Source organism: Juglans regia, chromosome 7 (assembly GCF_001411555.2).
Source record: "Juglans regia cultivar Chandler chromosome 7, Walnut 2.0, whole genome shotgun sequence".
In the NCBI taxonomy this organism is placed as follows: Eukaryota; Viridiplantae; Streptophyta; class Magnoliopsida; order Fagales; family Juglandaceae; genus Juglans; species Juglans regia.
The window spans coordinates 45,885,107-45,902,504 of NC_049907.1; the positions used below are offsets into that span (position 1 = coordinate 45,885,107).

The window sequence follows — 17,398 nt, forward strand, 5'->3', positions numbered from 1 at the left end:
ATGTGTTAGCAACAAGTGGGATCATGTATAATTCCTCCAATCTCTAACTTTTCATGAAAATTCATTGTTTTTACTATTTATTATTATTTTTTATTTTCCAACTGGCATGTGACATTTATGATATTTAATGTGACATATCGTACGAACTAATTTAATTTGGAATTCGAATATGATATGCATTCCATCTTTTATCATCCTATGATCAGCTATATAATATATATTATTATATGATCGATGCACCCATCAACGATAAGAAATAATTAAGAGAACCGAAAGAAAGAAAACATATAACGAGTATGCGGTATATATGCTTGCTATGCACCAATAAAGGCTTTCATTTTCAACGTATATATACAAATAAATTAAATATGAATAATTCTATCGGAAGGCTTTTACACCACACAGTACAATCCATCCATGTGATATAATTTAATTTAAAAGCTAGATAAATTTTAAAATTTGAATTTTATAAATCAAGTTTTATATGCCATATAGATAGTAAACGTCTTCAAATAATATCCCTATATATATATATATATGTAACATATATGTATAATGATAAGTTGAGGACATGATGGCATGAGTAATTTTGGTCTAAAAGGCATAACACGAGTGGTCCAGAGGCTGGCTGCCTGCAAGGACCACGAGCTGAATAAACAAACTCTTTTTGTTGGTGTTTTGCTGCATATATAGAGTAGTACTTCGACCGACTCGGTTATAAAAAATCGATGGCGACGTTTGTAACCCTAATTTAATTGATCAGTTTTCCAGATTATACGGCGAAATCTAGTATTGGCTGCATGTCATCTTTATAAAATGTCACGTAAACAGCTACCTAATCAATATAATTCTTCTTTATTATGTTGTTTGTATTGATTTACCTACCGTTTTTCTTCAATTTAGGAGACTTTTTCCAACTATTATAAATAAATAAATCATAGCAGGGTCATGATCAATTCACGCTAGCTATTATATTATGAATAATACTATATATAATTACGAGTTGTGCAAGCGCCACACATTCTATTTAAAAAAGAGTAAGGTCCACTATAATTATTTTTTTTACGTGGATATCATATTTATTTATTTATTTAAAAAAAGTGTTGCACAGTACTACTCTATAATTATAAATATCATTTTTGACAAGTACTGCCTATCCTTTGTCGTATTAACATGAATGATGGAATTCATGCTCTATGTGGTGAATCTATTTTCACCTTACTGACAAGAATATCTACAACTAAGTAGACTCTGGCTCTATAAATTAAATTTTCAATGCATTTCTTATTTCCAATTTTAGTGTTGGTAGAATGATTATAAGTACTATACCAATATTTGGTATTAATTTGTGAATACATTGTAAGCCAAACTGCTGCATTCATAAGATTAGACTGAATTCCGCCAAATATAGATTTTATTGGGTCAGCATCCTACAATAACGCAATGGTCTTTAAAAATAAGAACTAACCACTTCTGCAACTGATATAAACACCTTGTGCTGGCTGCTAGAAGTCGAATTTAGCTAACATTAGCATCAAAGCACGCTCATTGTAGATAGTGAAGGAAAAAAAAAAATTAAGGGGAACTATATATATCTAAGAATTTAGCAGCTTCAAGAGCAATCTGGAATCTAAAGTTGGGACGATGATTGCCTAGCTGCATGTTTGTCATATTAACCAAAAACTGCACTATTTTTTTTTCATCCAAATATACCATGATATCGAGCCAACTCCTCGTTGACACGGCTTTAATTTGTTTGCGTAAGAAGTGTGGGGGAAAACTTGTTTGTTTGCATATATTGTTAGTTAGGTGTTGTAATGAATGCATGAGAGCTGGAGCTGCTTGTACACCATGCTTTAGATGCATGCATGGCTGAAGAAAATTAGAAATTCGCTGTTTTACCAAGTCATGCTATCTGTTAAGAAATAATTTTACTGAATAATCTTTCATGTTTTTCATTGATGTATTGTGTAAAATATATATAGTTGTACAAGGGGAATGATATACACGGAAATAAGATCATAAACGGCTATACAATTAAAACAAATATTTGGTAACTTTCTAAGAGCAAAACTAGTGGGATTTGGCAAGAATCATGGGATTTGAGATGCTGTAATACTCCCCATCAAGTTGGTGCATGAAGATCTGTAATGCCCAACTTGCGAGATAAATGATAAAATAGATCAGAACCCAAGGCTTTGGTAAAGATGTCGGCAATTTGCTCGGAAGAAGGAAGGTGAGCGATGGTGAAGAGACCAGAACGAAATTTGTCACAAACAATGTGGCAATCAATTTCAATATGCTTGGTGCGCTCATGAAAAACTGGATTTTGAGCAATGTGAATGGCAGACTGATTGTCACAATAGAGAATCATGGGGTCGGTGTGAGAGATGCTGAGGTCATGAAAAAGCTGCTGAAGCCAAACGAGTTCACATGTGGTGACGGCCATGGAGCGATATTCAGCTTCCGTAGAAGAGCGAGCAACCATAGTTTGTTTCTTAGTACGCCAGGAAATGGGACTAGATCCAAGAGTGATGAAGAAACCAGTAGTGGAGCAGCAAGTGGTAGGACAACTAGCCCAATCAGAATCAGTATAAGCACGAACATGCAAATCATTGGAGGAAGAGAAAAAGATGCCTTGGCCTGGAGTGCCTTTAATGTAGCGAAGAATACGAGTGACAGCTGTCATGTGCGGAAGCCGAGGGGCATGCATGAATTGGCTGAGAATATTCACTGTAAAAACAATATCGGGTCTGGTGATGATGAGATAAGTGAGTCGTCCAACTAACCGTCGGTAAGAGCCTGGATCAGGAAGAAGATCGCCATCAGTATCGCTGAGCTTCAGGTTTTGTTCCATAGGAAAGGAAACAGGTCGCGAACCAAAAAGACCGCTATCGGCAAGGATGTCCAGGGCATATTTCCGTTGGTTGAGAAAGATGCTTGAAGGGGATCGAGCAACTTCAAGGCCAATGAAATATTTGAGAGGGCCAAGATCCTTGGTTTTGAAGTGCGTGAAAATAACAGATTTGAAATAGATAACCTGAGAAAGATCATTGCCGACAACCAAAATGTCATCAACATAAACAAGAACAATGGTGAGGCTGGTAGCAATGGTCAATGTAAAGAGAGAATTATCAGCCTGAGACTGAATAAAACCTATAGTAAGAAGAGTAGATGTTAGTTTAAAAAACCAGTTCCGGGAAGTCTGCTTGAGGCCGTAGAGGGATTTCTGAAGACGGCAAACTCGTGTCTCTCCCTTAAGACAATAACCAGGAAGTGGTGTCATGTAAACTTTCTTATCAAGGTCGCCGTGTAAGAATGCATTGTGGACATCCATTTGATGAATAATCTAATGTTTGGAGGCAACAACAGCGAGAACACAGCAGACTGTGGTCATTTTGGCAACTGAGCAAAAGTTTCATGATAGTTAATGCCTTCGACTTGAGTGTAGCCTTTCGCCACGAGTTGAGCCTTGTGGCGCTCAACAGTACCATCTGCTCGTAGTTTGGTCTTAAAAACTCATTTGCAACCGATGGATTTCTTACCAGGTGGGAGGGTTCAAGTGTCCAAGTAGAGTTTTCTTCAAGAGCACGGAGTTCAGAGGCCGTAGCTTCACGCCAGTGAGAGTGGCTATTAGTTTCTGAGTAATAGGTATGATCAACAGTGGCAGTAAAGGCAGTTAAGAATGAGTAATGAGTAGGAGATAAATGAGAGTATGAGATAAATGTAGATAAGGGGTGAGAAGTACCTGAGGACTGTGCAGCGGTTGAAGTAGCAGTGGGCTGGACTCCGTGGGTATGGTGGGACAAACATAATCAAGAAGATAAGCTGGTCGAGTGATGGCGCGGTGGGGGCGAGAAGTAGGGGGATAGGATCGGGAGATATGATTGAGTCTGAGGTGGGTGGAGAAGAAGAAGAATTTTCTAGAATGCGTATGGTCGATTCTGAGATGGGTGTAGAGGAAGGATTTTTCTGGAATAGGTAAAGGGAGAATGAGGGGATTAGGTGTATATGGAGACACAGAATGTTGGAAAGGAAATTGATTTTCATGAAAGGTAACATCACGAGAGTAAAAAATGTCGTGTGCGTCAAGATTGTATAACTTATAAGCTTTGCGGTTGCTTGGGTAACCAAGGAATACACAACGAGAGGCACAGGATGAAAATTTATCGCGATGAGCGGTAAGAGTTTGGGCAAAGCAAAGACAACCAAACACCTGAAGATGAGTGTAGATGGGTGAAGTGTTGAAGAGAAGTTGAAAATGAGTTTGATTTTGAAGGGAGGGACTAGGGGTTCTATTGATGAGGTAGGCAGCGGTAAGAACACATTCGCCCCAAGATTTTAAGGGTAAATGTGCCTGAAAACGAAGACGTTCAATAGATGCTTGTGTTTTCATTCAGCAACGTTCCATTTTGTTGAGGAGTTTCAACATAAGTACATTCATGAATGATGCCGTGATCATTAAAATAGGTTTGGAGATTTTGAGAGAGAAATTATTGGCCATTATCGGTACGAATAATTTTAACGGTGGAATTAAATTGGCTTTTAACAAGAGAGAATAAATGCATTAAATGGCTAAATGTTTCTAATTTAAAACGCATTAAATAAATCCAGGTAGTGCGAGAAAAATCATCAATAATAGTCAAGAAATAATGTGTGACACAAATAGAAGCAGTAGAATATCCATCCCAAATATCACAAAAAAGTCGATTAAAAGGAATCGTACTTTTATTATTAGCATGAGTTGAAAAAAGGTAAGCCAGTATATTTAAAACGGGCACAAACATCGCAATAAGAAATAGTACATGAACTATAAAAAATATGAGGAATAACAAAACTAGAGGGATGACCTAGACGTTGATGTCATATGATCTTATTGTCAAGATGGTGAGCGGAGAAGGCAGGGGTTTGGTGTGGCTGAAAAATGTAGAGTCCATTGCAAGCTTCACCCACTCCAATCAACCTCTTCAATTGAAGGTCCTGAAAAAAAACATGCAGAAGATGATAAGAGGGCAACACAAGGTAAATTACGAGTAAGTTAAGGGATAGAGAGGAGATTATAATGGAAAAGAGGGACAAAAAGGAGGGTGAGGGTCTCTGATAACCGAATAGTGCCTACACCTTTAACGAGAATCATTTCTCCAATGGGTAGCCGAATGTCACAGCTCAAAGGAGGCTATTGAAGACTCAAGAAGGATGATCGACAGTGGCTCATATGATCACTAGCGCCACTATCGATTATCCAATCTGTGTGGGGGTCAAAAACAGAGGGGGTTGAGAAGGAGTTACCAACGAAGTTTGCCATCAGAGTGGGAGTTTTCAGGAGAAGCTTGAGTTATTGATAGTCTTCCAGAGAGAGCCCTGGGATGGGACTCGAGGAGGAGTCGGCGAGGTGAATGGTGGCAGAGGGTGGTTTCCCAAGCAGTGAAGGCTTGCGGTAGTTGCGAGGTTCACGCCCAGGTGGGTATCCGACGATGAGCCAACATCGGTTGCGCAGATGTCCATCTTTACCACATTCGGTGCATTTGAAAGGTGGTCGTTCGTGGGTGGAATTCCGAGCAGCAAGGGCTATGGGTCCCGACGAAATAAGAGAAACTTGGAGGAGCCGTTGTTGTTCCTCTTGAAAGAGGATGGAGAAGACTCAATTCAGAGATGGAAGAGGATCGGTGGCAAGGATTTAGGACCGAAGAGTTGCGAACGAATCGTTGAGTCCCAAAAGAAATTGGAACACCCGTTCGTCCTCAGCTCTTTTCTCTAAAGTGGTGGCATCGGTGCTGGGTTGGAGATTCCCTAATTCATCCCATAGTTATTTGATGCTATTGTAATAATCGGGTATGGAGAGATGATTTTGGTGAAGGTTAGATATTTCTCGTTTGAGATTAAATAAACGAGCGTTGTTGCCGTGACAAAAATGGGACTCAAGATCGAGCCAAACAACACATGAGTCATCGTGGTAGTCAAGGGAATTGGCAAGAGAAGGGGTAATGGTGTTGAGAATCCAAGTGAGGACCATGTCCTTGGTGCGGCTCCATTCAGCATAATCAGGAGAAGTTTTTGGAGGGGGGCTTTGAGTGTGCCATCAACAAAGCACAGTTTGTTCTTGGCATTGAGGGCTCGGCGAAGGGCGCGTTGCCATTTGAAAAAATTATGGCCGGTTTAATGACCAGAGATGAGGAATAGGTTGGGAGAATCAAAGGGGTGAAGAAGATATGGGGAGGAAATTTCAGAGGAATAAGACATGGAATTTTCAGAGGAAGAAGACATGAGGGGCGGCAGGGAAGGGGACTCAGGATTGAGGTAGGCCTGATATCATGTTAAGAAATAATTTTACTGAATAGTCTTCCGTGTTTTTCATTGATGTATTGTGTAGAATATATATAGTTGTACAAGGGGAATGATATACATGGAAATAAGATCATAAACGGCTATATAATTAAAACAAATATTTGGTAACTTTCTAAGAGCAAAACTGGTTGGATTTGGCGAGAATCATGGGATCCGAGATGCTGTAATACCATCATCGGATTAGTCCAAAAACTGAAATGTTGCTGGTTGGGCAGGACCGTAGGAGACACTGTTTTTCTTTTTTTTTCTTTTTCTTTTTTTTTTTTGGGGGGGTTGTTTCAAAAATTCAGTTTATGGAGTCAGAAAGCAACAAATCACCATAGGCAAGATAAGAGAATGGAAAACTGATGTGGTACTGTATGAAAGAATCTTTTTATTACTGTAATTGTATAATGAAGCAGTGCCATATGATACATGTAAGTTATCAAAGAAATACAAAGAACTTCACAATTTTTTGTTTAATCTATACTCGACATCCCATTCCAGTAGTCATTTAAAAAAAAAAACTATCGCCTCTGGAAGTTCAACATTTTAATGGACACAGCAAAGATAAATGCAAAGAGTAATGTAAACCCAACAATGACAGCTGCAACCACTCCCAAGAACTCATGTTTGAAACCAAAATAGTCTCTCACAAAATCTTCCACTGTTTCCCCAGTATCAAGGATGTCCTTGTTATCCCCAAACTGTGCTGCAACCAACCCGTAAAGGGTCCAAGCTAATGGACAGGCCCAAGAGTACCATCTCCACCAAATAGGGATCCTCTGTTTTTGACCAGATAGGAAAATGAAAGATGAGAAAAAATTACTCGAGGGTAATATGTAGAGAAGATGAAAAGGAGATACGCTTGAATGATTGAGAGTATAAGAACTTACAGGTCGTGGGATTATAAATCCTGAGAAGAGATTCCATAGTCCATAAAATGCGGAGGAAACTATGGAAGAAATGTGGTGGTTTGGTGTCACAGCAACTGTCAACATGCCATAGAAGGTGAAGTACAGAAGGGAGACATACATGAAAAATATATACCAGAAGAATTTAGCTGCAGTCCATTCAAAACCAATCATTGCATAAACTATGACACCATATACCGCAGCTTGTGCAAAAACATATGGGAGCTCAATCAGAACCTGTAACAAAATGAAATTGCATAAACATGGGTTTAAATCTTATTGAGAAGTTGATGTCTCACACATGCGTTTGATTGAAAAAAAATAAGATGTTGTAGCTGGAAAAATTGTCAGTACCTGTGCAGATGCATAAGGCAAGGCTGAATACATCCCTGCTGCTTTTTCTCTGTAGAAGACTGTTCGTTCAACAGCCACCACTGGCTGCACTGAATTGGAGTTTTTAACACCAATAAAGAGAACAGAAGCGTACATAGAACCCATAGCATTAAATACATCTTGTTTCTTTATCCTGTGATCATCAATGTTTGAAATTCAGCTCAAAAGCTCAAAGATATAACAGGAATTTGCACATTTGTGGATTGCTTAGTTCTGTAGTTGTAACATACGTTTTCGAGCCAAGGTTCCAGAACATTGTCCCGAACATCAGGGCTATGATGGTTGTGAAGAGAAACCTTACAGCAGTATACAGCGGGTTGCGCCAGTATGACCAGTGTTGTTTCCACAAGCAAGCCATGAATTGTGTGAAATATGTCTGTGAGTATTGTGTAGGGAAATAGAGGTCCTTTGATCCAGGAGCAGGGCTGCTCAATTCATTAATAAGTGCTTTGTTTCTCCTGTAATATTTGGCATTCAATAGTACAAGTTTTGTCAAAAAATTCCAACATAACTACTGTAATTATTTTAGTAGTTTTGATGATGGGAACAAAGATATTATTTCAGTCTTAAAACATAGGCAGGTATATTATTAGACCGACCTGTAGAGCTCTGAATTTCTGTACACATTAGCAAAATCAATTCCCAAAGCCATTTCATGTGCTGAGGAAGTAACTTTCAACATCCAAGTCGCTGGATTATGACCATCTTTAATTTTACTGATTCCCTCTATTCCCTTGATGTAGCAGAGGTAAATGTATTAGCAAAGTCTTTCAGAAAGAAAAGGATTTACAGGATAATTATGACTGTACGAATCTCCCGATGGTCCTTGAGATCATACCTCAAAATAATTGATTAGATGGCAAGAATGGCGACCCAATGGCCCTACATATATCTCCTGACCCCCGCGCTTCATTAGGAATAGCTGTAATTTCATGTTAAATATGTCATACTCTTTTACAGAAGATAAGGTCCCCAAAAGTTCCAAACAATTCGGTTAATTAGTATTCCTCACCTCATCAAATGCTTCAAATATGTCAATGCTTGGCTGATGGATGGTGCACACAACTGTTCTTCCCGTGTCCACAGTGTTCCTCACAGTCCTCATGACAATAGCAGCAGCTCTAGCATCCAGCCCGGAAGTTGGTTCATCCATGAAAATTATGGAGGGGTTGGCAACTAGCTCTACTGCAATGGTAAGCCTCTTGCGTTGCTCAGTCGAAAGGCCATTCACACCAGGCAACCCAACCAATGCTTGCCTCAAAGGTTTCAATTCCACGAGCTCCATAACTTCCTCAATGAACATCTGCAATCATTTTTCATTTTTTAAAATTAGCTTTACCCGTGCTGGTTTAAGAATTCATGCAACTTATGGGGTGACTCCAATTTTTTTGTCAGAGATCTTCAACTAGTAGATAAAGCTTTAAATTATAATATGAAAATACAGAAACAAAGTCAGAGCATTTGAATATAAAAGTCTCCAATTTTAGATACCAACCTTCCTTGCTTCAGAATCAACATCAGGCGATAGGCGGAGCCATGCTGAATAGAGCAAGGACTCATAGACAGTAACATGAGGAGAGTGGATGTCATTTTGCTCACAATATCCAGAAACTCGAGCAAACGTTTCTTGCTTCTTTGGGTACCCAGAAATTGTGATCTTCCCGTCAATATATCCACCGGTTTTTCTACCAGCCAGCACATCCATCAGAGTTGTTTTACCAGCACCACTGACACCCATCAGAGCTGTGAGAACTCCTGGCTTGAAAGCACCGCTCACACCCTTCAGGAGCACCAATTTATCTTCAGTAACACCTTGAATCTTCATTTCCTGCAAAGTCGTTTTAAACAAAGTGTATAGATTTGAAAGTTGAAACAAAATCCACTTCATTTACGAAACATTTTATAATTGCTGCAAGTTACCTGTGGCATGTCAACCGAGTATGTAATTTCATCAAAGGTAATGGTATGTTGTTCAAATGGAAGAACCATGCCTCTTTTCCTATTCTGACTGACCTCTGCTGTATCCTCCGCACTAACAGATGAGGACTTAGAGGAAATACTTCTCATGCCAGTTTCAGTTCTACTCTCTGCAGGTCCACAAAATTCAGTTGGCTTTAAGAGAAACAACATAAATTAAGAATAAAATAACGGAATAGAAACACACAAACAGATGTATCTCATGAGATATATCACCTATTTTGAATTGGTGACTTGAGCTATTTCCTCTACGTGGTGACTGACTAGCTTGTCCTGATCTGTCATCGTGCCTATTGCTTTGAGGTTCTTCTTGTCTAAAAGCCTGTGGCTTTCCCAATGCTGCACAATTGTTTATACCAAATTACTACACATAACATTACAAGTTGGTATGTATGGAAGTGGATAAAGTGGAGCAACGCACGATTGAGATAAGTGAGCGCCAGAGTGAAGCCAGCATTGAAAACTAAAATATATCCAATCAATCCCCCTACTCCTATCCAATACCAATAGGCATGTGTGAAGAACCCACGGGACTTCAACACTTCAACTCCCAGTGATTCCATTGAGTTTGGGAGAACCTTTAACAGAAAAATAGGTACAAATGTCAGTCAATTATTACAGATAACAAAGAGAAAAGGCCGTACATTGACTAGTTCAAGAAATTACATGTCTCCAACTCTTCCCAAGGAACTCATTAACTACAATAGCATTCTGCCCATACATCAAAGGTGACGTCCAGTAACCCCATATCCACCACTTCTTCATTTTCTCTGTGGGAGTAAGCAATGACAAAAGAAGCATTAAGTAGGCTGCAGTCCAATAACGATAGAGGCCACATATAGTATAATGAACTTATTAAATTATACCTCTTGACAGGACAAAGCCACCCAATGCAAAAAGCAGGACCAGTGCAAATGAACCAAATGTGGTGGCAACAATCAGGTCCCCCCTACCAATTGCTGCAACGAAGCGAAATAATGCAGAAGCCATCTGATTAACAGCTAAGAGCAGAAGGCACTGTCTAAAAAACCTGGAATATGTACATGATTAGCAAATAAATCATTTGAAATAGAAAAGAAAAAAGAGATTGAAACAACTCTTTACGAGCTAATAATAGAAGTGATAGTTTTTTTTTTTATATTATCTTTTACCTTCCAGCACTTGGATCAAATCCAATGACATAGTAAGTGATAAAAACCCAGACAGCAACTTCTACAAACGTGATAGGGATCTTGATGATCCATGCAGGAAGAGAGTATGCCCATGCAGGATAGAATAGGAGTTTCCTTTGCTTGAAGAAAACAGGAAGCTTTGCTACTGTCATGGAAATCTCAGCTGTACCATTAAACATGATAACAACAACACCATAGAACAAAGCACCAGCGTAGATCCCTCCATCGGTCACTGAATTGCGGTGCATCTCCGTCCGTAGGAAAATTGTCATTGCAATCAGGGCCATTACTAGAAGCTAAAAGAACAGAAAAGGTAGAATTTAATCACAATCATGTGTAATGAAATGTAATACATATATACATACATTATATATAAATATATAATACACAAAATCAAAATGAAGCTAAAAACTTACTTGGGTGAGCTTGAAGGTGTAGACAAACGAATTCCTCTTCATAAGCAAGAATTCTCTTGATAAGCAAGCTTTCAACAGCTCTGCCTTTCTAACACCATACTTTCTAGTTGTCAAAGCAGCTGGGTGGCTCTTTGCCCTGTTAAATGGAGTTGCAAGCTCTTCTCTAAGTTTCTGTCCCACAAGAAACGATTCGAATGCCTCAGCAAATTCCTTGACTGTTACAAAATTGTAAGGCTCATCTTTAGCTGCCCAATACTGCTCCTGATCTTTCTTTGACGTCACCTAAGACAAATCGGTTACATGTGAATTCAACTATAAGATTTTGCATGCAGTCCTCTTCTTTTTAGAAGATAATAATATCTGTTAGCTTCTGAAACAAACAATAAAAGCTATGTTTAGACTTACTTCTTGGAGGAAGTCGGCCACCCCTTTCCTTTCAGGACATTTGAAGCCCATAAATTCAAAAAACTCAAGAACTTGCTCACGGGGACCCTGATATACAATCTGGCCATCAGAGAGGAGAATAATGTCATCAAAAAGATTGTAAGTCTCTGGTGCTGGCTGGAGGAGTGAGATCACGACAGTGCCATTGAAAATGTGACCATATTGCTTGATTGAATTCACAATCTGAAAAGTTGTCGAGCTATCCAGACCAGTAGATATTTCATCCATGAATAGCACCTTAGATGGTCCAACCAACATCTCACCTATAATTTCATATCTGAAGATTATTTCTACATTCGCACAGAAAATATGTATTTGTGCACATTGAACTAGGAATGATTACCTGTTGTTACACGCTTTCTTTGTCCTCCAGATATACCCCGTAACATTTGATTCCCAACCAAAGTATCTGCACAGACTTCCAATCCCAGAACCTGCAAAGCGGATTGGATGAGACATGAATCGTGGTAAACTACCTTGGATTTTATAAACTCTTTTCCTAGTTATGTAACAATTTGCAGTGACGTTACCTTTAAAATATAATCTGTCACCACGCTGGCCTCCTGACCTTCTGTTGCTACTGCCTGAATTAACAATCCCATTTAAAAAAAAAAAAAAATTCAAAAGCAAATTTAAAAAATTATTCTTCTGGTTTTAACATAGCTTTCACATATAACACATTAATGGAAGGCGACTGTTTTTGCCATTGTAATATCTCGGTAACTACGAAAATATTGTGTGAAGGGGAAAATGAGAGAGAGAGAGAGTATTCCCCTGTATTAAGATAAACGACTTGTCCATCTATAAAACAATCATCAAGCTAAATAGGTATGTCATTATGCTATAGTTATACGTATACGTTAAGTGCTATAATCTCCTAATGTGATACGTAAGTGGCAGTGTATTCCTTCTTACCTTCATGTAGATGTCAATATCAGAATCAGGCTTAATATTTGCTTCTTTCTCTCTTTTTGCTAGCTCTACCAGCATGTCTGCAGTAGGGGGTGTTAAAAGAAAGGTCAAGCTTAAATCAAATAAATAATTCGATTACAACCTCAAGAGTACAATGAAGGAAGGATAGAAGAAAAACAAAGGCCTATCCATATCCTAACCATAACGTGCTCCAACCCCTTGACATCTTGCAGAAAAGGCCAAGGTCTCCCTTACTGTCATTTCGGCAATATGGAGGTCATGCTGGCTGACATAGGCAGCAGTTCTCTGGGGAACAAACTCCCGCATTTCATGGCCATTATAAGTAACATTCCCAGAAAACTGAAAGAGAATTTCCGCTTCATATATTAGATATAAAACCAAAAATAACAATATGCAATCCAAAATGTTGAAAAAGTCCTAAACTTTTATACCTTCAGGTCAGGATCGAGCTCTCCAGCCAAAGCCAGCAAGAGCGTGGTCTTTCCAGAACTTGGAGGACCCAAAAGTAGCGTCATTCTATGTAAAATCGTCACACACGGACCGTGTTAAAAAAGTATAACAAAAGTTCAAACCCTGAAGGTGGAATATTAAAGAGGGAGATTATCAAACATTGAGAGGTCATTCAGATAATCGGAACAAGGGCTGCCACCTCACCTGCTTGGCTTGATGACCCCACTAACATCTTGAAGGATGGACACATGCTTCTTTCTACTTGGAAGAATATGAAGATAATTCAAGAAACCCTTCAAAATCAAAGGACAAAGTAAGTTTGTATAAAACTAATGAAAATGAAAAGCGTCAATATTTGAACAGGATTAAAAAAAGGTTTAATACACGATGTTAATTACCTCAAGAATGTTAACGGAGAAATTCAAGAACGTAGGTAGAGCTCTGCTTCCAACATGAGCTTCTGCCTCAACTTTTAAACTCTCGAATCGGACTTCAATTGTCGGAAGAGGAATTCCTACTCTGAGAAATTTAATTTAAAAAAAAAAACATTACTGAAAATTCATATAAAACATACTTTAAAAAAAAATGTTGGATAAACAGAATGAACAAAACCTACATAAATATAAATAACATTAAAGTTACCTGTCGAGACGATCCTTGAGCTTCAGCAAGAACTTCTCATTATCCTCTTCGGGGACCTTCAACAACCTCTCTATTAAACTCTTCTTTTCCTCAACTCCAAGATCATGTATATTGATTTCACTGGCCTCGCCTTGCGGCGTAGTCAGCAAACCTTTCTTCAGACGATTGAAAGTAGGAAGCTTCTGTAGCGCTGCCCATTTAAGAGCTTCTTCGTCGTTTTCTTCCAGTGAAGACCTTGAGAAAACTTCCATGGTATTGTTTCTCCATATCGACGCGTTGTAAATATCACCACTCTCCATTGCAGAAAACCTAGGAATGTTTCTTGGAAACGCAAGTAAATAAAGGCGAAGTTTTCAGGCCCGGAACCCCAGAAAGGCAGAAATGGGTTACCAATTATGGTTCGCTGGGTTTTGTTCTTTCTCCCTTCAATGAAAGATTGTTTGGGTGCGTATTTATAGACAGGTTGAAGTCCATATATATATATATATATATATATACGGTGGCTTTTGAAGTGATTTCTCTTTCGAAATTCATTCGTAACAATCTGTCTGACTCTGAAACAATGAAAAATCACTTCTTTAAAATCGCACGTTTTCTTTTAAGAGGACACAGCTGAAATAATGGAATACGTCGGCTGTCGAACTAATCCTACATATATGTCTCTCTGTTCATGCATGTTAAGTGATTAAATAAATAAATAAAGACTTCTTCAGTTTTCTTCTTTAAACTAAAATAATCTCAATTATCAAATATATTTAATAAATAAAAATCAAAATAATTTTTAAAAAGCTCAAAAATCCCTTCCCTATCTAACCATATTTTCAATTAAACTCAGAAAAAAAATATTTTTTACAAATATTTTCAATCCAAACATGTTTCTAGGGAGTCATGTTTCACGAAACCTTATAAAAAAAACTGTTTTTAAAGCCTTCGTAAAAGGAATATTCAGACATTTTTTTTGAAAAAAAATTACATCTAAACGCGAATCCCACTGTTCCTCAGGATGTTCACATTTCGATCCCCTACACGTCCGTGTGGACAGAAGTACTGACGAATTAAGATTCCAAAGATTTCTGTTGGGATTTTAGTAACTTAGATTTGAAAAGAAACTAACACAAGAATGTGGAGTTTCACACCAACAAATTAATATTAAAGATTTATCACTTAATTCGTACATGATGTCTATCTGATCTTTGGTTGGATCCTATATATATATATATATATATATATATATATATATATTAATCAAAATGCTTAAAAACCTTAAAAAAAAATTCATGGAAAGAGTCAAAGACCAGTCCAGTGCAGGAAAATACAGTTTTATCCACGTCTGTTTTTCTGGCGTTTGCCTAAAAACGTTGATAATAATTAATAACGATCGGTAATGTCTGGTTTTGACCCGATTTCCCACGTTTTTTTTTTTTTTTAAATTTTATAAAAAGAAAATGATTTATACGCAATATTTTGTATAAATATATTATGTATATATCTTCGATATATATATATATATATATGTTCCTTTAATTTCAACGGATGGAAAACAGCCCCATGCATGGTATACAACTTTTGCATGTATGTATGGTAAATCTCTCATATATTTCTCAAAGATGAGAGGCCAAAATATAAGAGGACTGCCCCTTTTATCTTATGTTAATATTATAAATATGTATATATTATAATTATCATATAAAGAAACTAAGACTCTTGATATAGAAGTACTCTTAATTCATCTTATTTTATTTTATTATTATAATTATTTTAAATTTCTATATAAAATATCATAAATAATTTAATTTTTTTAAATCTTAAAATAATAATTATATTAAAAAATAAATTTTATTTAATTTATCTAAAATAAATCAAGCATCTAATAATAAAAATTAGCTTGGCGGTGACTCTATTTCAATTGTAGTTGTCTGGATTGAACGTCATCGATGATTTCACCCATGCATGTATACCAACATACATAGAAGTCACGTAATTTTGCTTCTCACTCTTATTATAATTAAGGCTTACACATCATCGTTGACCTAATCATATCTATATCTATATCTATATCTATCTATATATATATATATGTCTGACATGTGACGGTCATTTTATGTCGGCGAAAGTGAAAATGCAGCCAGCCAGCCAGCCAGCCAGCCATGCATATATACCAACATATGTATATGCAACCTCACCAACCTCACCATGATACGCTGGACTTTTGAGTTGTGACTTAATTGCATGCGTGTATGCTAAAAGAAATGCATTGCATACCTTTCCTTTCGTCTGGGTGGACGTACATGTTATTTTCACCAAAGTTAAAAGTTTTCCGACTCCCGTACTGGGTCTTATTTTTCGTCTGTATATATTGTGATTATTAAGGTAAATTATAAAATCTTCTTATTTAATTTTCTCTGCATTCATATATACAAATTAAATCATGACATCACCTGTGACAACTAATTAGTCTAATATGCCAACTTCATAACAAAATTCCTTAGTCTACGATTCTTTCAAACTCGTGGTTAATTTTAATCACCTACTTTATCATGAACTTGGAAACGACAGTTTCGTTTCACCTAAATTAGCCACCCCTACTACTGCTGTACCGCATGGCAAAAGACTCGAGCATGGCACCTTTTCAACTTTTCCTCTTTCAAATACGCTGCATTGGGGTTTTTTTTTAAAGCGGCAACGTTTATTTATGAATATCAGTGAATTAAAATAGTAGAGTAAATTTTATAAAATTTATTTAAAATAAGTTTAAATGTATTTAAATGTTAAGATCATGAGTTTAAATATATTTATGAAAAATTAAAAAATGTTATAAGTCTTACATATAAAAAAATTTTGAATTAAAAAATATTGTTTCACTTGTAAAGAGATTTTGAGTTGAGATGAATTTAATAATTTGAAAGTTATTTAGATGTTAAATTTAACTTAAAATTAAATTAAACCGAATTAAAATCATATGAGTTTAACGACTAAATAAAATGGGCTTGTTTATTTTCGGATATGAGATGAGATGAGATTAAAGTTAAAAAGTTAAATAAAATATTATTATAAAATATTTTTTAATATTATTTTTATTTTAAAATTTTAAAAAATTAAATTATTTATTTTATTTTATATTAAAAATTAAAAATTAAAAAAATTATAATAATAAAATAAAATAAAATAAAATGAGATATTTTTCAAAACAAACAAAGCGTAGTCGTATCCACTTTATTTTTTTCAAGTCACATGAATTTTTTTCAAGTCACATGAGGTCGCCGGGTGATGTGGCTGAAGTCAAAACTTTAGAAGTTTGACCGTGCAAAACTTTAGAACCTCATGTTTCTCTCTCCTTTGAAAATTATAAATAATAAAAGATTACGGACGGGAGCATGAGGTACAAACTCCGGTCTTGTTGATCAGATTTCCAACCAGTTACTAATGTTTTCTTAATTCAAAAGAAAGGAACTAATACAATTTCAAAGCAATTTTGAGGAACGTACAGTTTCTTCAACCTACACATTATATAATATTATAGATCTCTTTTGTGAAAAAGTTTCTCGCCTTGGGGTATAACTGGTCATGTGATTTGATTTTACACAAAATTTTAGATCGAATCGATATGAATCGATTTTATATTTTTTAAAATTAATTACATTTCGATTATTTTTTTAAATCGATATTTTCGATTTTATTAATTTTCGATTTCATCCTATCTGATTTTTTAATTTTTTTAAAATGTAAAAAATAT

The 17,398-nt window shown here is 36.6% G+C and overlaps 1 protein-coding gene across 1 annotated transcript; it reads right to left on the reverse strand.

The window, feature by feature from the left end:
- Positions 1-6,720: 6,720 nt before the first annotated feature.
- On the reverse strand, positions 6,721-14,069 carry LOC108996418 (pleiotropic drug resistance protein 1-like). Its single transcript, XM_018972310.2, has 24 exons — positions 13,666-14,069; positions 13,422-13,542; positions 13,228-13,316; positions 13,005-13,089; positions 12,753-12,912; positions 12,556-12,632; positions 12,171-12,224; positions 11,984-12,074; positions 11,602-11,903; positions 11,197-11,478; positions 10,760-11,076; positions 10,475-10,638; positions 10,275-10,378; positions 10,030-10,186; positions 9,825-9,947; positions 9,552-9,718; positions 9,127-9,459; positions 8,644-8,934; positions 8,470-8,553; positions 8,231-8,364; positions 7,862-8,089; positions 7,593-7,764; positions 7,221-7,475; positions 6,721-7,109 (listed from the first exon to the last, which is right to left on the reverse strand). The coding sequence occupies exons 1-24, from the start codon at positions 13,962-13,964 to the stop codon at positions 6,852-6,854; spliced, it is 4,347 nt and encodes a 1,448-aa protein (XP_018827855.2). The 5' UTR covers positions 13,965-14,069; the 3' UTR covers positions 6,721-6,851.
- Between the last annotated feature and the right edge of the window lie 3,329 nt (positions 14,070-17,398).

Coding starts and splice junctions, on each gene's coding strand:
- LOC108996418 (XM_018972310.2), bottom strand. CDS start 13,964: ATGGAGAGTGGTGATATTTACAACGCGTCGATATGGAGAAACAATACC. Junction 13,317..13,421: donor TCTCCGTTAACATTCTTGAG/GTAATTAACATC, acceptor TTGATTTTGAAG/GGTTTCTTGAATTATCTTCA. Junction 7,476..7,592: donor TGCCTTATGCATCTGCACAG/GTACTGACAATT, acceptor ATTTTGTTACAG/GTTCTGATTGAGCTCCCATA.